At 37.6% G+C, this 18,936-nt stretch overlaps 1 protein-coding gene across 2 annotated transcripts in view; it reads right to left on the bottom strand.

Moving 5' to 3' along the window:
- Dgki (diacylglycerol kinase iota) overlaps positions 1-18,936 on the bottom strand; it is a 408,417-nt gene that overhangs the window by 74,232 nt on the left and 315,249 nt on the right. For both annotated transcript variants that reach the window (XM_027952172.2, XM_027952173.2), the window contains 2 exons: positions 6,641-6,720; positions 4,157-4,201 (listed from right to left, as the gene is read on the bottom strand). In XM_027952172.2, coding sequence (XP_027807973.1) covers positions 4,157-4,201; positions 6,641-6,720 — 125 coding nt within the window. The remainder of the gene's footprint in view (positions 1-4,156; positions 4,202-6,640; positions 6,721-18,936) is intronic.

Below are 18,936 nucleotides of genomic sequence, written 5' to 3'. Positions count from 1 at the left end.
GGCACCCTGATACTCATCCTTGATCATGACTTAGTTGTCCTTTCTGCTGAGTATAGAATACCTCGAGATGAGACATTGATAATAGCAGCTTTCACACCAGTGCTGGACTTGAATGAAGGTCAACAGATAGCATAGTCAGACTCTGACCAAGTCAGGAAAATATAATTAATCTTACTACATGTTTTCATTACCAAACAATAAATAAAACAACTATTCTTATCATATATTTAGAATTTTATCCATCTCTTGATCTCTACAGAGATGGCATAAAGATGGTAAAAACATCATGATAAAAAAAACTCATGATCAAAACTGTCACACCAAAAGACAGCATGCTTATAAGGCAAGATAGTAAATAAATATATGAGTTTCATAAAACTAGTTAGGAAAAACTACCTTTTGATAAAATTTCAAAAATTCAAAATGTAGGAGAATTAAAAAAAGCACAAACCTTTTTAATAAAACAGACCTGCCCTGAAATCACCATTGCCAATTGTTAGAGATCAGCTGTGATTTTTAAAAGTACTACATATTTTTTAAAATAAAACTAAACATAGGTGGTAACTCTAGGCAAATACACTAGGAGCCAGTGTTAAGAATATTGGGCGGGGCTGGGGATGTGGCTCAAGCGGTAGCGCGCTTGCCTGGCATGTGTGCGGCCCGGGTTCAATCCTCAGCACCACATACAAATAAAGATGTTGTGTCCACCGATAACTAAAAAATAAATATTAAAAAAAAAAAAAGAATATTGGGCGGGGCTGGGGATGTGGCTCAAGCGGTAGCGCGCTCGCCTGGCACGCGTGCGGCCCAGGTTCCATCCTCAGCACCACGTACAAACAATGTCCGCTGAAAACTAAAAAAATAAATATTAAAAATTCTCTCTCTCTCTCTCTCTCTCTCTCTTTAAAAAAAAGAATGTTGGGCTCTATCTAAGAAATAAGGCGGAAATCTGCCTTTTAGTGGTTGATAAACAGTCTAGAAGTAATTTGTTTTCTTTTTTAAAAGTTTTTGATTAATTAATTAATTAATTATAATTAGGTATATAAGACAGCAGAATGCATTTTGATTCACTGTACATAATTGCAGCACAACTTTTCATTTTTCTGGTTGTACATGATGTAGCATCGTACCATGTGTGCAGTCATACACATACCTAGGGTAATGATGTCCATCTCATTCCACCATTTTTCCTGCTCCCATGACCCTTTCCCACCCACACTACCTTTTGCCCCATCAAAGTTACTCTATTTTTCCTATGCCCCCACCGATTATGGATCAGCATTCACTTATCAGAGAGAGCATTCAGGCTTTGGTTTTTGGGGACTGGCTTAATTCACTTAGCATGATATTCTCCAGCTTCATCCATTTACCAGAAAATGTCATAATTTTATTCTGTTTTAAGGCTGAGTAATATTCCATTGTGTATATGTACCATAGTTTCTTTATCTATTCATCTGTTGAAGGGCATCTAAGTTGCCTCCACAGTTTAGCTAGTGTGAATTGAGCTGCTATAAACATTGATGTGTCTGTGTTACTATAGTATGCTGATTTTAAGTCCTCTGGTATAGACTGAGGACTGGGATAACTGGGTCAAATGGTGGTTCCATTCCAAGTTTTCTAAGGAATCTCCATACTGCTTTCCAGATTGGTTACACCAATTTGCAGTCCCACTAGCAATGTATGACTGTGTCTTTCCCCCCACATCCTCGCCAGTATTTATTGTTGTCTGTATTCTTGATATCTGCTGTTCTGACTGCCATGAGATGAAATCTTAGAGTAATTTTGATTTATATTTCTCTAATTACTAGGTATAAGAAAGCAAATACAAGCAATCATTGATCACACAAACAAAGAAATAAGGGAGCAAATACAGGTAGCAAAAGATTGCTTCAAGAAAGAGATAGAGATTCTGAAATAAAATCCAATCAGAAATCTTTTAAATGAAGGAAACAATAAACCAAACAAAAAACTCAGTAGAAAGCATCACCAACAGACTAGATCACTTGGAAGACAGAAGGTCAGATAATGAAGACAAAGTATACAATTTGGAAAATAAAGTTGATAACACGGTGAAGATGGCTAAGAAACCATGAAAGAACATGCAAGAATTATAGGATAGCATCAAAAGACTAAATGTAAGAATTATTGGGATAAAAGAAAGCACAGAGATTCAAACCAATGGAATGCACAATCTCTTCAATGAAATAATATCAGAAAATTTCCAAAACATTGGGCTGGAGCTGTGGCTCAGTGGCAGAAAACTTGCCTAACATGTGTAAGGCACTGGGTTCAATTCTTAACACTGCATACAAAAATAAATAAAAGAAAGACATGCTGTTCACCTACAACTACAAAAAAGAAAAAGAAAGAAAATTTCCCAGCCATGAAGAATGAATTGGAAAATCAAATACCAGAGGCTTATAGGACACGGAATGTACAAAATTACAACAGATCTACACTAAGTCACATTATAATGAAAATGCCTAGCATACAAATTAAGGATAGAATGTTAAAGGCCACAAGAAAGAGGAATCAGATCACACATAGAGAGAGACAGACCAATTTGTATCTCAGCAGATTTTTCAACCTAGACCCTCGAAGCCAGGAGATCCTGGAACAACATATACCCTCTGGAAGAAAATGGATGCCAACCAAGAATATCCAGCACAATTAAGCTTCAGATTTGATGATGAAATAAAAAACCTTTCATGATTTGTTTTCTTAATGTAAACACACTCTAAGTGACTTTTCATCCTTCTAATTACAGCCAGATGGAGGAAAAGATTTTGGAATTATGGGATTTGCTATTTCAGAAATAAGCACATGCAAAAATAAGAACATTAAGGCATTCCAGTCATTTACCCTAAAGATAAATAAGCTGCTTTGGCTGAGGGTAGAGGGTATTTACCATCAGGGATGTTGCCTAGAAGGCTACATGGTATAGGGCCTACTTTAAACTACTGTTTTTATTGTTTCTGCAAAAGGATGCTCAGCTGGAATTTTCAGGTATAGCAAAATAGACACCAAAATCCAAAGTGGGGAGTGAAATCAGGACTTACAAATTCACAAATATATACGTACAGTCCTGCATGGCACCACAATGGTCAACAATGAACCATTATACACCAGTAGTCCCATAAGATTGCATCCCCTGCTAACAGTAACCTCATAACCATGAGTGCATTGTACAATTTTCCCAAGACAGCTAAACTGGCTAACAGTGCACATCTCAGAAAGCACCCTTGCTGTTCAGGAACACATGGCTGTATTTAAATCCATTACCCTTACAGAGGTGTAAAACATCTAGAGATTATTTGGATAAGTTGTTGGCATGTTGTGACTCTCACATACCCTTCTCTACAGGGAAGGGTGTGTGTGCAGGCTTCTCAGAGAAAAGGGCTTTCATAGAACCACCCAGAGAGCTTTGCATGGCCCCTTAGAGCTTTAGGTTGAGATTGTGTCTGCATCGTACATGAGAAATCTAATAGTAAGAGGAAAGCTAAAGAGCTCTGCAGCCTAGGATGGACAGGAAATTTGGGAAGAAACTGCTCTACCCAAATCAGGTGGGGCAGAAGACAACTGAGTATTCTCCCAGGGACTTGATGAGTGTCAGAAGAGAGAGAGGCATACTGGGCTCATTAGATCTTTCCCAAGACCAGCACAGGCCATCAGATGGCATTTTAGAACTTCTGTTTGATGATTATGGGAAATGGGGAATTTTACTTCCTGAATGTGAAGGAGTCTTCTTAGACTCTGGAATTCCAATGTGAAATCGACAGAAAGAGGAAAATAAAGCAGGAAGACCAACAGGAAAATGGAGCATGAAATCCACCCCTGATCTGGACTTTTTGGTTATGTTAGTCAATTGACCATTGCACTGCCAAGCTACTTTGACTAAGTTTTCTGGTGACACTTCATTTTTTGATTCTTTTCAAATGATCTGGGAGAAAAATCTGCATTTTAAACTTGTCCTAAGCTAAAATGATCCAAAATCAGGCAAATGCAAAACAGTCTGGATAACAACTTCAGCAGGTTCTTCTTAGGGTGAATTCTATCCCTGGAGAAGATGTGGCCTCTAAATCAAAATGAGACATAAATTGAAAATGGACTTCTTTGGCTGGAAGGTAAGAAACAAGGACAGTCAATCATGTGTTACCTGGTAATGAACTCTCTGGGAATCAGAAGAAACTGACTGCAAGTCCTAATGAGAAAGTGGGAGAAAAAAAATCCATACCTTAAAATTAGTTTGAACAAGCTGCTCCATAATTCTATCAACTGAAACTCCCAATTTAATGTGAAAATGCTCATCTGGAAAGCATCTAGCCCACTCATATTCATCAAAGTTAAACAAGGAAGGGAATGGCAGAAATAATAAAAACATACCAACTTGGATAGAGAGAAAACAGGTCATTTGTCTAGTGAAACTTATAATTCCTAATGTTTAGAGTTAAGCAACATATTATAATTTCAAGGACAGAGAAGACCACAGTAAAGAACAGGCAAACTTATTGTAATAAATGGGGATCATGTTTCATTAGCATTTGAATTTTTTGGTTTTAAAAGAAATCTTCTGAGGCTGGGCATATAGCTCTGTGGGACAGCACTTCCGTAGCATGGCAGAGGCCTTGGGTTCAATGCCCAGTCCCTCTGGCTCTGTGTCTCTGTGTCTCTCTCTCCCTCCCTGTCTCCATGCACCCTCCATGCATCCATCCTCTCTCTCTCTCTCTCTCTCTCTCTCTCTCACACACACACACACACACACACACACACAGAGAGAGAGAGAGAGAGAGAGAGAGAGAGAGAGAGAGAGAAGGCTCTTCTGGAGTCCTTTTATACACAAAGAATTTCTTTCTCTTACATTAAATACATGATGGTAGTTGTGTATATATTGATAAATTGCCTGATAAACTGGGTTTTTGTAAACCTCAAAGAGAAAATCACTGACCACCTTCACATTATCACAGAGTGCATATTAGCAGGGTTGCAATGGAGGTTTTACTGGCAGATTCTGAAAGCCTGCTTCCCTGCATAAAATTTTGTAACTAAGTTGTCACCACTACCATATCCCCCAGGCTCAGACGTCAGCATCCTGGGTCCTTTTGTCCCTATGTTTGCTTCCCACAAGGTTTCATCATCTTACCTCACACACAAACTTCTGTGCCCAAGTTTGTTTCAAAACCATTCCTCTTTATCTCTTGAGCTTACTTCCTTTTTATTTAGAATTCCCTATTAGTTGAATATTGGCACACTTATCACACCAATAAGCTAGTTTTAAACAAAGTCAGTTTATTAATCATGTGCTTTCCTACTGTGAAGTCTTGTTAACAAAATTACTAGAGTGCTAAATATTTAAAAAAAAGAAGAAGAAAAAGTTTGGTACCTATTATGATTCAGTTTTTATGATTCAATTTTTTACGCAATGTCAAGTGACATTACATTTGTCGAATGAAATACTATATCTAGGTTTGAGGAATACAGATTCTGACCTGAGCTACATGCTAAAAAGTTCACAAATTTGAACTTATTTAAGTCAATCAAATTATCTACAGGAAGCCACAAGTATAAAATTTGTCCACACCTTTTATCTTAAGCATATCAGTATTAAAAATTAGACAATTATCTCTAAAAAATTTTGCATTCATAATTCCATCTCAATTCTTAACAGTGATAACGAAAAAAATTACTAATTTTTACATCAATGTATTCCTCCTATCTAAACTTATTTCTTCCAAGAGAAATAAAATCTAATGTTCATAGTTAAGTGCTTTCAACTTAAAGATATTTTAAACACTGTATATCTGCTTTCTGACATTTACATGTGTGCAGTGTGTTGTGTTGGACAGAGTTGTTCATCTAGGAGTATCCATCAGAATCATGCAACTGCTAAGAATACAAATCTCTTAGACCCACCTGAAAAAGTGACTCTAATGAGTATCTTTTACCAAGAAACAATGATAAAGAAATGGCTGTTTATGTTTCTGCTTTTTGCAGAATGGAGACAGTTTACACACCCCTCCTCAAAAGTTTTTAAGAACAACCAGGAAAAATTATAATGATAAGTGTGGGTGTCGTGCTATTCAAATAAATGGGACTGTCATATAGAAAATCTTTTTCTTTTTGTTTCTCCATGGCAAGACCAGATTGAGGGAGAAAAATTATAATAATACATAGATTATTCCTTTGTGCTTTGACAAAACTTCATGAATTATACAAGGTTTTTTTTTTTTCCTGCAGAAGTTTTATTTTTTAAATCACAGTCCCTGACAAAAGTCTATATTAGATACAAAACATTAAATAACCCCAAATCTGTTTTTTTTATTACTTATCAGTGCCATCTGAAATCCTTTAAAGCTAAAAAATACAGGTATGTAGCTTGGCAAGAAGACAGAAGTTCCAAGCCACAAGCTGTGGAATGCACTAGAGAAACAGGACCCTGAGGCACCTGACCAATCCTTTCCCATTTTAACCACCAGAGGAGGGAGACAGCCATGGGGTAGGGAGGAAGACACTTAGTATAGACTTAAGGGACAAGTCTACCACATTCCCAATTCCTCCCCAAATGTGCCACTTAAGAAGCACTGGTAGTCAGTTATGGAAATGGAAAGCTAAGGAGAATAAATAATTGGCTAAATAAACTCACCTCCTGTAGGCGGTCTATGTACATACGGCAAGTCTCCAGATCACAGTCTCCACGCACAACTAGAATACCCAGAGGAATGGCTGAGAGTGAAGGAAAAAGAAAAATCTAAAATAACATATTTGATTTTTCTAGATTGGCACATATGTGTTTCTCATGGTTAAAAAATAATCTCATAAATATTATGGGATTTTTGGATATGTCCATACAGAGAAATAATCACCCTGTCCCTATACCTCTCTTTTGATTTTGGACTCTTTTTGCCTGCAATTATCATACACTGTCCTTGAATGATCCATGTTGTCCCTTGCCTTCATCTGGCATTCATCTCACTTTATCTCAGTGGCTCTGGTTTGAAGTGTAACATCACAGTATCAATGAATAGACGGGTAGAACACAGAGGCTGCTCACAGATAGCTGATAATATATGCATGCATTTGCAATAGGCAGCCTGAGGACACAGCCCTCAGAGGAAATTCACGATTCTGGACACTTACCCTTTCCCCTCCTGAATGCACATGGTTTAAAGTTTTTGTTGGTTTACAACAGTTTTCTAACTATGAGCCTTAAGCCATTCAAGGTATTGTTGCTACCTGGTGGCCAACAACAGAAATAAAGACATAAAAAAGAAGGAGGAAGAGGAGGAAGAAAAGGAAAAGAAGAAGAAAGCTTTTAGAAGGTGCTTGGCTTAAAACCCAACCAAGTTTAAAAGAGGCTTAGGGTAAGTGAGGTAATAGCTGGACCTCAGGGAACAATAAGGAGAAGCCAAATTATGCACCTTTTAACATACCCTATTTAGGTAGTGGCACACAACACACAGCGGCTTCCATGGATAGAAATTTCTACTTCAGATATAAACCTAACATTCCTGAAATACTGAAATCTGGTCTCCTTCCTACAGCTAAAAACCATGTGTTTATTTCTTACTTTAATAGTGCAGTTATTATGCCAGGCGTGGTGGCACAAGTCTATCATCCCACTGACTCTGGAGGTTGAGACAGAAAGATTGCAAGTTCAACGCCAGGATCACCAACTTAGCAGGCCGTAAACAACTTAGCAAAACCCTATCACAAAATAGAAAATAAAAAAGGCTGAGAATGTGGCTCAGTGGTTAAGCATCTCTGGGTTCAATTCACAGTAAAATTAAATGAAATTTAATTTAAAAAGTGCAGTTACACTATTAAAATTCATGATGTAACAAAAATTCAAAATATTGAATTATCCAATTTGACACTAGCAACTAGAAGATATAAGAGTAGTATTCACTAAAAATTTTTAAAAACCTTTTATGGATTGAATTTATTTTAAAATCTTCATCATCAATAAATAGGTTTGAAAATACAAAAGGCTAGGGTTTTTTAAAATGCACAGAATAAGATATACTTAAAAGTGCATGAAAACAGTTTGAGGAAATCCTGAAATAGTAAAGAGGCCATACACTTAATCAAATAGTAACAAATGCAACATAGGTCATATTAAATGTATGAACTTAATCACTTGAAAACTATAGAGAAGAGGGACTAATTCTCACTAGGCACAGATTTGGAGCTCACTGAAGGATAGGGAGCCCCATTTACTCTTTCGGCTAGTGAAGCAAGGGTGTTCTAGAGAAAAAGAAACAGTTTCATGCTCAACATACTTATAGATTAGTTTCCACCAAGGAAACCAAATCAATTCCACCACCCCACTCCTTTAAGTTCCTGAAGTCCTGCATACATAAATCTTTAAAACATCTACTACTTTGTTGACCTATGGAAGCCTGTGAGTATGGATTCTCTCACATCAAGGATAAAGCCTATTTGCCTTCGATTCTTCATTGCCTAGCAGAGAAAAGGCAGATATTCAATAAATGCTTGTTAAAAGAAGAAGGAAGACAGATTTAGGGCCTGCCCAAAGATGAAAGAGAAAGTGGGTCTTTGCAGAGCAAGCTGATTTTCCAGGGAAGGGCACTTCTGCTAGAAACAGAAGTAGAGGATGTGCATCAGGCAGGAGCTTGCTTTGCCTACTCTTGGAGAAGCCAGGCAAGAGAGTTATTAAGCAGAAGGTATGGAATCCTCAAAGCGCCATACATTTGAGGGAATAATAATCTGGAAGAATATATTTCCTTTTTTTTTGAAGATAAACAGAAGCCTCAAAAAGTTTTAGGATGAACCATGCATCTTGAAAGACAATGGAATGTAAATCCAATAAGGGATCCCTTAAAACTACTGATTCATCAAGCCCAGTTACACTACTAAGTAGAATGAAATAAGGTGATCCACTAAGGTTAAAGTAAAATAAGGATTTATAATACTTAAAGAATAATATTGAAAAGCTAGAATTTTGGCTTAACTGGCAAACCAAAGGTTGTGGAAAAGAAATATATATATATATATGGCAATAACTTACATGACAGTATACATTGGAATCTTGTTGAATGATACTTTCTCTTAATTTCAGTTGAAAAAAATGTAGAAGAATGGATTTTAATTGATACTTACCTATTAAATTGGGGGATTCATTTTCTAGAAATGAAGCAATAATCCTATCATGACTTCTGATACCCTTCTATTACTAGTACTTACATTCATCTCATCCAAATATAAATTTAATGTACCCAGTTGCAGATACTTTTGTTTGTTTTTTTTAGATATATCTATCTTGTATTTCTTTCTTTATTTATTTATATATGACAGCGGAATGTATTACAAATCTTATTACATATATAGAGTACAATTTTTCATATCTCTGGTTGTATACATAGTATATTGACACCAATTTGTGTCTTCATACCTATACTTTGGATAATAATGATTATCATATTCCACCATCATTAACTATCCCATACCCCCTTCCTTCCCCTCCAACTCCTATGCTCTATCTAGAGTTTGTCTATTCCTTCCATGCTCCCACTCCCTATCCCACTATAAATCAGCCTCCTTATATCAACAAAAACATTCGGCATTTGTTTTTTGGGGATTGGCTAACTTCACTTAGCATTATGTACTCTAACTCCATCCATTTACCTGCAAATGCCATGATTTTATTCTCTTTTATTGATGAGTAATATTCCATTGTGTATATATGCCACATTTTTTTATCCATTCATCTATTGAAGGGCATCTAGGTTGGTTCCACAGTTTAGCTATTGTAAATTATGCATCTATAAATATTGATGTGGCTGTGTCCCTGTAGTATGCTGTTTTTAAGTCCTTTGGGTATAGACCGAGGAGAGGAATAGCTGGGTCAAATGGTGGTTCCATTCCCAATTTTCCAAGAAATCTCCATACTGCTTTCCATATTGGCTGCACCAATTTGTAGTCTCCTCAGCAGTGTATGAGTTTTCCCCCACATCCTCACCAACACTTGTTGTTTTAATGTGTAATAGCTGCCATTCTGACTGGAGTGAGATGAAATCTTAGAATGGTTTTGATTTGCATTTCTCTAATCAACAAATACATGAAAAAATGTTCATCATCAGATATTTTAAACTACAATTAGAGACTGGATATTCAAGATCTGGAATCAAAAAAAAAATAGCAAGAAAAAAAGTTTTAAGAGATGTTTCATTCACTTCTACCATATGTATAAAATTAACTACTTTGTCTAGTCCTCAAGTAGCTAATAAGTAAAAGTAACTGTTTTGGACTAAATGATACTTATCTGTAATTGGATTTTTTAAAAGCCACTTGTATCACAAATTCCTAATATGATGACCATCTACTGGGAAATTCATGCTAAGAGAACAGCAGCAGGCAGTAGAAAGGATTCATCATCCTTCTCTTCTTGATTTAAACCCCAGCCCTGCTTTGGTCTTGAACATTCATTGCTCAAGTTAGCTCTTTGTTCTTGCAAGTTACTCAATTCTTCTGAGCCCTGGTTTGAAGACTATGGTGTTTAGAATAGGTATCTGGCAGGATTTTATGAAGCTTGACTCCACACTACACTTAAAATAAAATTACCAAAACACCAATACTAATTCTCCTCCACTCCCTTCACTATCTTTTGGGCATGTTTTATTATAAATTGGATATACCCAAGCATCAACATTTTAATATATCATAATGAGATGAGGACCTGTGGATAGTAATTCCATAAATTATACTCATATTTACTTAAAAGTAATTTCTACTTTCTTCAATGGGAAAGTATTTTTGTAACACAAAACTATTGTAATCTGGCTCTTCCATTTGGAGCACTGTATGGTAAAGAGAAAGCAGAAACTTGTGAAAAACACCACCTCCAGTTGATAGTATGGATAACCAAATGCCAAATTTTGAAGCATTTTCTTCAATTTTAATTAAGAGTAGTGAGAGTGCTTAGGACCTGATCATGGTGCTACCACCATGGTCTCCACAACTCATCTTAGTGTGGTGTTGGAGACTCTGGCTCCAATAAGCATCAGCCAGTTCTCAGCTTACGCAATGGAAGAGGGATCAAATGCAATGCACAGGTTCTAACTAAGCAAAACAAACAAAAAACCCAACCTGGTTTCTAGAGTATGAGCATATTTAACGCACACATTTCCCTCTCACTAGAAATCCTACTGAACTCCGATAAAGGAATTTTAAAAGGATATAAACCAATAAAAATGAACAGGAATGGTAAAGAGAAAATAGAAACAGATGAAGCAGAAGAAAAATTGGTGACTGACCCAGAGTCCTACAGAGTCCAGTCCTAAACCACAGGTGGAGATGGAGGAGAATAATCACAATTTACACTTCAAAACCCTCAAAAGCCTTACAAACTGGCAGCACCAGGTACATCAGGAGCTAAAGTTAAATAGGACATCTAAAATAGGAGCACAGGATGGGGCAAGACTCCATCCCCACCACCCATCCAGATGACAGATATATTAGGTTACCAAATAATTGGAGCACTGTGATTCCAGATACAGATGTGCAGAAAGCAGTCACCATTAAGATTCTCATAGTCTTTAAATGACTATTTTCCAAACAAAGTCAGAATGCCTAGGAAAACCTGAACCAGTTTTGTGTGTGTGTGTGTGTGTGTGTGTAAATACATGAAATGCTCTTCCTTAACCTTATCAAGAGCAAGAGGTAGATCACAGAAAAACAGACATATTCAATGACATTTCCTCTAACAATAGTTCCACTTGATTATGTAGAATCTACCTGCCAAATGCTTCCCAGGACTCACTAGTCACCTTGCCCACAAAATTCTCTCAGAGTGGGCACATGTGCCCTTTCAGGGAAGCTGAAGCCAGACAATGACCAGAGATTCTTTTTAGCTGTCTTTGGGATCCTTCATCCAAAGGTGAAGGATCCTAAAGGTGAAGATCCCAAAGATCCTTCATTTCTTTACATAGGGGCATTTAGGTTGGTTTCTCAGGGTTTCAAAACTATTCACTATCTGGTTTAGGAGTGCAAACACTGATGCTAAATACATGTCTATCAAGAGAATGAGAAATACAGAAATTAGTGTAGTGGTTACCCTGGTAGCAGAGAGGTGGAGGGGACATTGTTCCATTTCTTAATCTAGGTGTGACTATTTTACTATCAGTCTTTAAACCTGTGCATTCTATATATATAGTTGTGCTGCTTAATTATATGTGCTGATTTGATTAGACGAAGGGATGCCCACATGGATAGTACACATTATTTCTGTCTTTGAGAGTATTTCTGAAAGAGAATAAATGAAGGGCAAATTCTCTCTAGAGCTGAGATATCCATCTTCTTTTGCTGTCATACCTCACATCTCTTGGTGTCCTGGCTTTTGGCTCCAGGACTTACATCAGTGACAGCCCTCACTCTCACCCCTGTTCTTAGGCCCACAGTATCACACTGGGAGCTACCCCTGAAGAGACCCTGGATTTTGGATCTTTGGACTTGGACTGCAGCAAACCACAGGAGAATTTCCTCTTCCCTAGCTTGCAGATGACATGCTGTGGGACCTGTCCTCCATAATTGCATGAGCCAAGACCAGTAACAGATCTCCTCCTATTTATCTCTATATCCTAATGGTTCTGTATCTCTTATGAACCTCTATACATGTATTTGAAGACACATAAAGAAACCAGTCATCTGAAAACCGGAAAAAGAGCAGTTAAGACAAGGATGAAACTTCGGCAAATCCTAGTACATAAATAGGAAAGAAACTGGAGAGTTAACTTGTGATCCTCACCCTCGGAAAACTATACTACCAATTACTTCTTTCTAGCAAAAGCAGAGTCCTGCCCTGGCTCCTGTCTAAGGCTTCACCCTGATCTCCATTAACCCCCTATCCCTAGTTCTGTTTGTTTAAATGTCTCCTAATGCAAAATGTGATTAAATTAATGGGATGAAAAATCCATTATACATTTCACATGTGCATGCTCTGGATTTTATGTTTGAAATAAAATGCCAACAGGTCATACTAATTAACTTTGCCTTAGATGCTTGAAGTTAGGACAACTTGAGCTATTATGCAAATTTATGCCAAACAGCACATAAATTAACACTAGTCATCTTTAGCAAATTAAAAATCTTTGAACAACCAATCTACAAGAGTGTTCTTTTATCTACAAGAAAAATGTTCTAAAGTATACACGTACTAAAGAAAACATGTCAAAATATGATTTCTAAAAGATCTATTTCACCACAAACTCTAAGCAGGACCAGGGAGTAGATCAACCATATTTACCCTCTATATGGGGCTGACTTACTCAAAACACTAAACACCAAATTTTTTAAAGGCTGTAGAAGGTACCTGAAGTTTTAAGAAAACTTAAAATATATGTTACAAAGACCAAGAGGTATAATAAAAAGACATTCAAATAATGTCTTCAAGTGAATAATTATTTGATTGAAGAAAGACAACAAAGAGATCCTTGTGGATTGATTCTGAGGTAGCTACCTCTCCTAGGAATCTCTGAATCAAATTTTGTTCTTGTAAAACTTAGGAGTTTACTGAATTGAGATGAGACCAATGTGAATCTACAGTGGATGAGGATCTAAGGTTAATCCCGAGGTACACATCCTGAGTCCCCAGATACTGGGCTGAGCTAGGAGCACTCTCCTAAGGCAAAGCTGCTTTGAGCTCAGTCCTGAGGGTTCTGAAAATGAGCCCTGAAAGGAGAAGCTGAGGAGCTTAATTATCTTACATGAGTAAATCATAGTGCAGGTCTGGAAAAACCAGTCAGGCCAGAATAGACTTTCTCTGTATATATGCTGTGAGAGCATGACATAATTCATGCTATATCAAAGATAGACACCCTGAGTCATGTTCTAGGGGATTATATTGTATAATGTGATATGATATGATTTACATGAATTTGGTCAGGGGTGGATGAACAAGGAAATGATAAAACCAATTTTATGATATGAAGAAGGACAAGAAGAAAGAAAGAACAGGAGGAACAAGAAAAGGAGGAAGAAAGAAGAACAAAGAAGGAGAGAATTATGAAGAAGAAGGGTGAGGAGGAAGGGGAAGAGAATAAAATCAGAGTAATGTCAAAATATGCCAGTTTGATTGTGTTATTTAATCTTTGCCCCAGTCTTGGTTATTCCTATAACTAAGTCTCAGAAAGACTCAGCCATATGCCCTGAATGTTACAACTACTAGATGGAACGACTTAGCTTCTACCCCAGGTGTCTCTCATGTAAGAGTTTCTGTTCTGACTATTTCTACCTCCCATCAAGCATGGCCACATGGGAGGATGCAGTCCCTATGACCTCTCAACACTGAGCTCAGAAAGGTGAAGGCGAAAACGAGTGACCAGCTAGCCAAGGAGAGGATGGACACACAAGTCCCACATGCAGAGCTTCCCAAGGGAAAGGCTGTGGACAGGCAGGAAACAGGGCTGAGCCTGGACAGAGGAGAAGGGCATGGTGTGCAGAAGCCACGAGTGAGCTGGACGTGGCTGGAGTTGGGTCTCATCCCAAGGCTCCCCTCCCCTCCTTTCTAGTAGCCAGCTTCTGAGAGACTAACAGCCCATAAATCAGGCTTATTAATCCTGTAAAGAGGCTTGCTATGTAATCTTTGTGGTAATTTAGGGGGTCATACAATTAAAGTGAATATCGCTTACTTTATAAAGAACTGCAAATTGTGAGCAGATGGTAATCATTTTGGGGACAGTAGTGATGACAAGATGATAACAGACTCTAATCAAAATTGTGTTGGAATATCACATGACTTGCTTTGCTATAATATTCGTATATTAGAATTTCCAGTATTGAACTGAATCACTGATTGATGGTTGACATAAACTAAACAAAAACAAGGATCATGCTTTCCCTCGAGGTGTGAAAAATTCATGACATCAGATAAACAAGGTATTCAAAGGTGTTCCCCAAGTATTTTTTTTATCAAGTGCTTACTAAACATTAGTAATTTGTCATTTCTGATTGGCTAGCATTCAACATTAGCAATTTGGTAGTTTTGCTATGATAAAATAGCATTCTCATACCATCCTTTTCAATGTTTATTTTTGTTACATAACTATATCTAGAAAAATATCATAATTATGGATACTTTTGATCATTTTGATTGTTCAATGTGCTTAGCGTGCTCTCTTTTCTTTTGCAATGCAGTGTCTAAGTAATAGAAGAGATGGTAGAGCCTACCTCCCTGGTTGCTATAAAGATAAGTCAGCACCTGTAAAGCACATATCCACAGAAAATCCATCCTCTGGTCACTCTCCTAAGCCTTATTACATTCATCCCTTTTTCTTCCTAATTCTATTATCAACACATACTAGCCATTCGCAAACCTTCAAAGCAATTTTGTCAGACCTTAATTGCAAACTTCTGTAACAGATAATGTGTTGCGCCAAAGCCTCAAAGCCTAGAGCCTGAAGTAAAGCAAGTAAATAAGGGAATTTACCAAACCTACAAGAACTTGAGGGAAATCACAGCTGGCAGCTTTTCAGACACAAGCAAAGGCCTTCAGAGCCAAAGCATGAAGAGAGAGCCGCCTCTGACACGAAGTCCCCATGAAACTGATAATGGGATTTGTAGAAAGGGAGAAAACTCACAGCAGTTAATTCAGTCTCTGCAAGGTATCACTGTGGAAACGAAGGGCCAAGAGCTCAGCAGGTTAGAAAAAGAAAGGATTTAATTATCTGACACTTTTGCTATTACAGTGTAATTTTGTTAAAACAGAATTGCACCTAAATAGAGCCATTTACTTATTCAAAGCACAAACACAACTATCTTTAATGGGATCATTAAAAGAAGGTGTGATACCCTACAGAAAAGCTTCTCAGAAACTGTAAGAGATTGCAAAGGTTGGTTTTTAAATTCTAAATAAACCCATAAATAATAGTATACTTGAAGAGATTTTGTCAAGGCAAAAAAAAAAAAAATACTGATGACTTTCTGAAAAGAACAATAAATAGAATCACAGGGATTAAAAAAGTCATAAAATTAAAAAGAGCATTGAACAAGAATATAAAGTGTCAAATACCAGCAATAATCTTAGAGTCAATGTATTTTGTCTTAGCACTATAGAGACATACAATTTTTAAAACTTGATATTTCCTTAATGATCAATTTTAGATTTATTGACAAAAAATAGAGCTTATTAAGTATTTAGTATCTTTTTAACAACCTAAATGTAGTTCAAAATTAGTAAGAAATGAGCCAAAGTTATCAGGGAAGAAATTTTTATTTGATGATTGATAATAGGCAGAATCATTTAGCAATATTTCCATCCAATTCTCCCCACCTGAGGGCCTCAGGTACTTTTTGCTGACCTGGAACCAGCAAGGAGCTATTAATAAGCAGATTAGCATACAAAAGGAAATGAGACACCCTGAGAACTTTACACCTTGCCTTGCCATGCCTGGTGACAGGAGTCTGTCAAAGATTTCACAACCCCTGGTTCTTGTGATTAAAAATGATTCTAGAGTTTGGATTTCCTAGCTCGAGCTTAAACAAGCCGGGTAGGTAGTTAATTAGAAATGTCACCCATAAGATAAAAGGAAGCCACAGTTTTCATAGTATTCTAGTAGAAAATAAGATTTATTAAGGTGTGCTTTTCAGAAACTAGATAGTTCTCTACAAATTTGAGTTGCAAAATACAGCACTTTCTGCTTTTTATCACAATAGTATAGTGCTTAAGAAGCCAACTTAAGGAACATACAACTCATTTTTTAAAAATCCTCTTAAATGCTTATGCCTTATAATCTTGAACAGCAATTTACAGTATCTATTTGCATTTAGTCTGGCAAACATGTATTGCATGTAGGAGCTATTGTGCCAAAATATTTTTAAGGCCTATCAGTCATTCAGTTAATCATTTCAGCAAACAGTGTTCAAGGATTGTCTGGTGCCAGGGCCAACTCTAGTACCAGGAGCTGGACACACTAAGACACAGGACCTGCCTTCCAGGTGTTCACAGGCCTAGAGGAGGAGAGGAGTACATAACACATCCTCCAAAGGACATCTTTGTGACAGGAATTCAGATAGATAAGTACTAAGTGCGTTTGGGATCAGAAGAAGTACACATTACCCAGGACCAGAAAGACTCCCATGGGGAGTTGACTCTAAAGTGACAAAAGTAGTGTAGTTTGAAAGAGGAACAAGAGTTTTTCACACAAAGGACATTGTCTGTCTTTGCCCGTTCTTGGACTGTAAGAAACAAAAATATGAGAAGAAATAAATGTTTAGGGATTAGGGAAACAGGCAGGTACACAGCAAAGTACAGTGAGGACCGGTCAGAGCCATGACTTTCATGTACTAAGAAGTGGAGATGTTATTCTCAAAAGGAAGGGGAAATGCTAATGGGCTTCAACTGAAGGTGAAGATTTCAGATTTTCACCAACCAGGACATCCTTAATGTTCCCCTCAGCTAAACTTCAGACTGGGTTCTGACCAGAGGCCCTTGACCCCTTGTTTCTAATAATATTTGCCTTAGCAAACTTCCAAACATCAATTATCTTTACATCCTTTGAGATGTAGATCATTTCCCTGCCTCTTGCCAGTTTTATAACCCTGCAATTAAAAATGGGTGAAAGATCTGAACAATCATGAATACTTATGAAACGGAACACATTTCAAATTTCCCAAGGAATCATCTTTTTGAAAAATAAACATAATGAAAGATTGAGCCGCTGTCTCCAGGTCTCTGTGATAGAGCAGGAGCCTAACTAATTGCTGGTAATAAGAGGCGAGCAGCAACACAGACGTCGTAATTACAGCCCCTCACCTCCAACATCCTGCAGTACTTTTCCAGCAGCTCACCCCAGTGCTTACAAAATCTCCCCCCTTTTTCTTCAATAAAACTGCAGAAATATCTTTGGCAGCGATATGGGAGATACATTGATGGGAGACAAGGTGAAAGGCCAGAGGATGAATCAGAAAGCTACTGCAATATGTGAAGTCAGCAACAGTGAAGTGTGGGATAACGGAATAGCAGAAAAGGTCAGAAGAGAAACATATGAGAGGGATGTTAAGTTAAACAATCAGCTGTTTCATGATCCAATGATTGGCCAGACGATAAAGGGGCAAGGATGATCACAGACATGTTATGTGGCCCCTCCTTGCATGTCGCTGTGACGGACTTGTGGCCTGCTGAGCTGGAGGGAGTGTGAGAGAGCAGAGAAGGCAGCAGAGAGAAATGGACTGTGAAAATAATGTAAAGCTAAGGACACTGTAATGGTGGAGTGGAAGGACCACTTATGCACTTTTGTAACACCTACAAAAACAGAAAAGGCTCCTAAGTTGGACTGTATTGCAGACAGAATTGGGGGAAGAATATGGTGGTGGCTGGAGAACCAAGAGCAGAGGAAGGAGGAACAGGAACGCTGTACCTCCCAGATGTCCAGCCAAAGCCCAGACTGCAACCCCTCAGGAGTCCGAAAGTGACAGATCCTTCTCTTTTTTCTTTTCAAAGTATCTGCACAGAATGCATGATGAATGGGGAAGCAGACGCAAGCAAGAAAAACCCAGCAAAAAATGATGGAGTTGGAGCCTAGACTTCTGGACACAGAACAAGGAGCCATACGGAGAATGCGATCTAACCGAGGACACTATGTCTGTGTTTGTTTTATTTTTCTTACTCTGATGACTCTGGTTCATATATTACCAGTGACCCAGAAGAAAGTATGGGCAGAAGTCCCAAATGCCTCTGTCTTCTAATACACAGTATGAAACAAAGGTCAAACATATTATGAAATGTCATCATTTTCCAACTTCATATAAAAGTTTACTGTAAATGTCTACTTTTGATGGACAGAATTCCATTTCAATGAAGTTGCCTGATGTCCCATGCAGTGAATCTCTAGGACAACAAAATGATTTACATAATTCCTTGGAGTTTATACCCAGCAAAAAATGTGAGGCCCTAAAATGGACTTGACAACGAGCATTGCAAAACAA

This window comes from Marmota flaviventris, chromosome 1 (genome assembly GCF_047511675.1).
Source record: "Marmota flaviventris isolate mMarFla1 chromosome 1, mMarFla1.hap1, whole genome shotgun sequence".
In the NCBI taxonomy this organism is placed as follows: Eukaryota; Metazoa; Chordata; class Mammalia; order Rodentia; family Sciuridae; genus Marmota; species Marmota flaviventris.
Note: the sequence above shows the minus strand (reverse complement) of the source record. Positions and strands in the feature narration are given on the sequence as shown.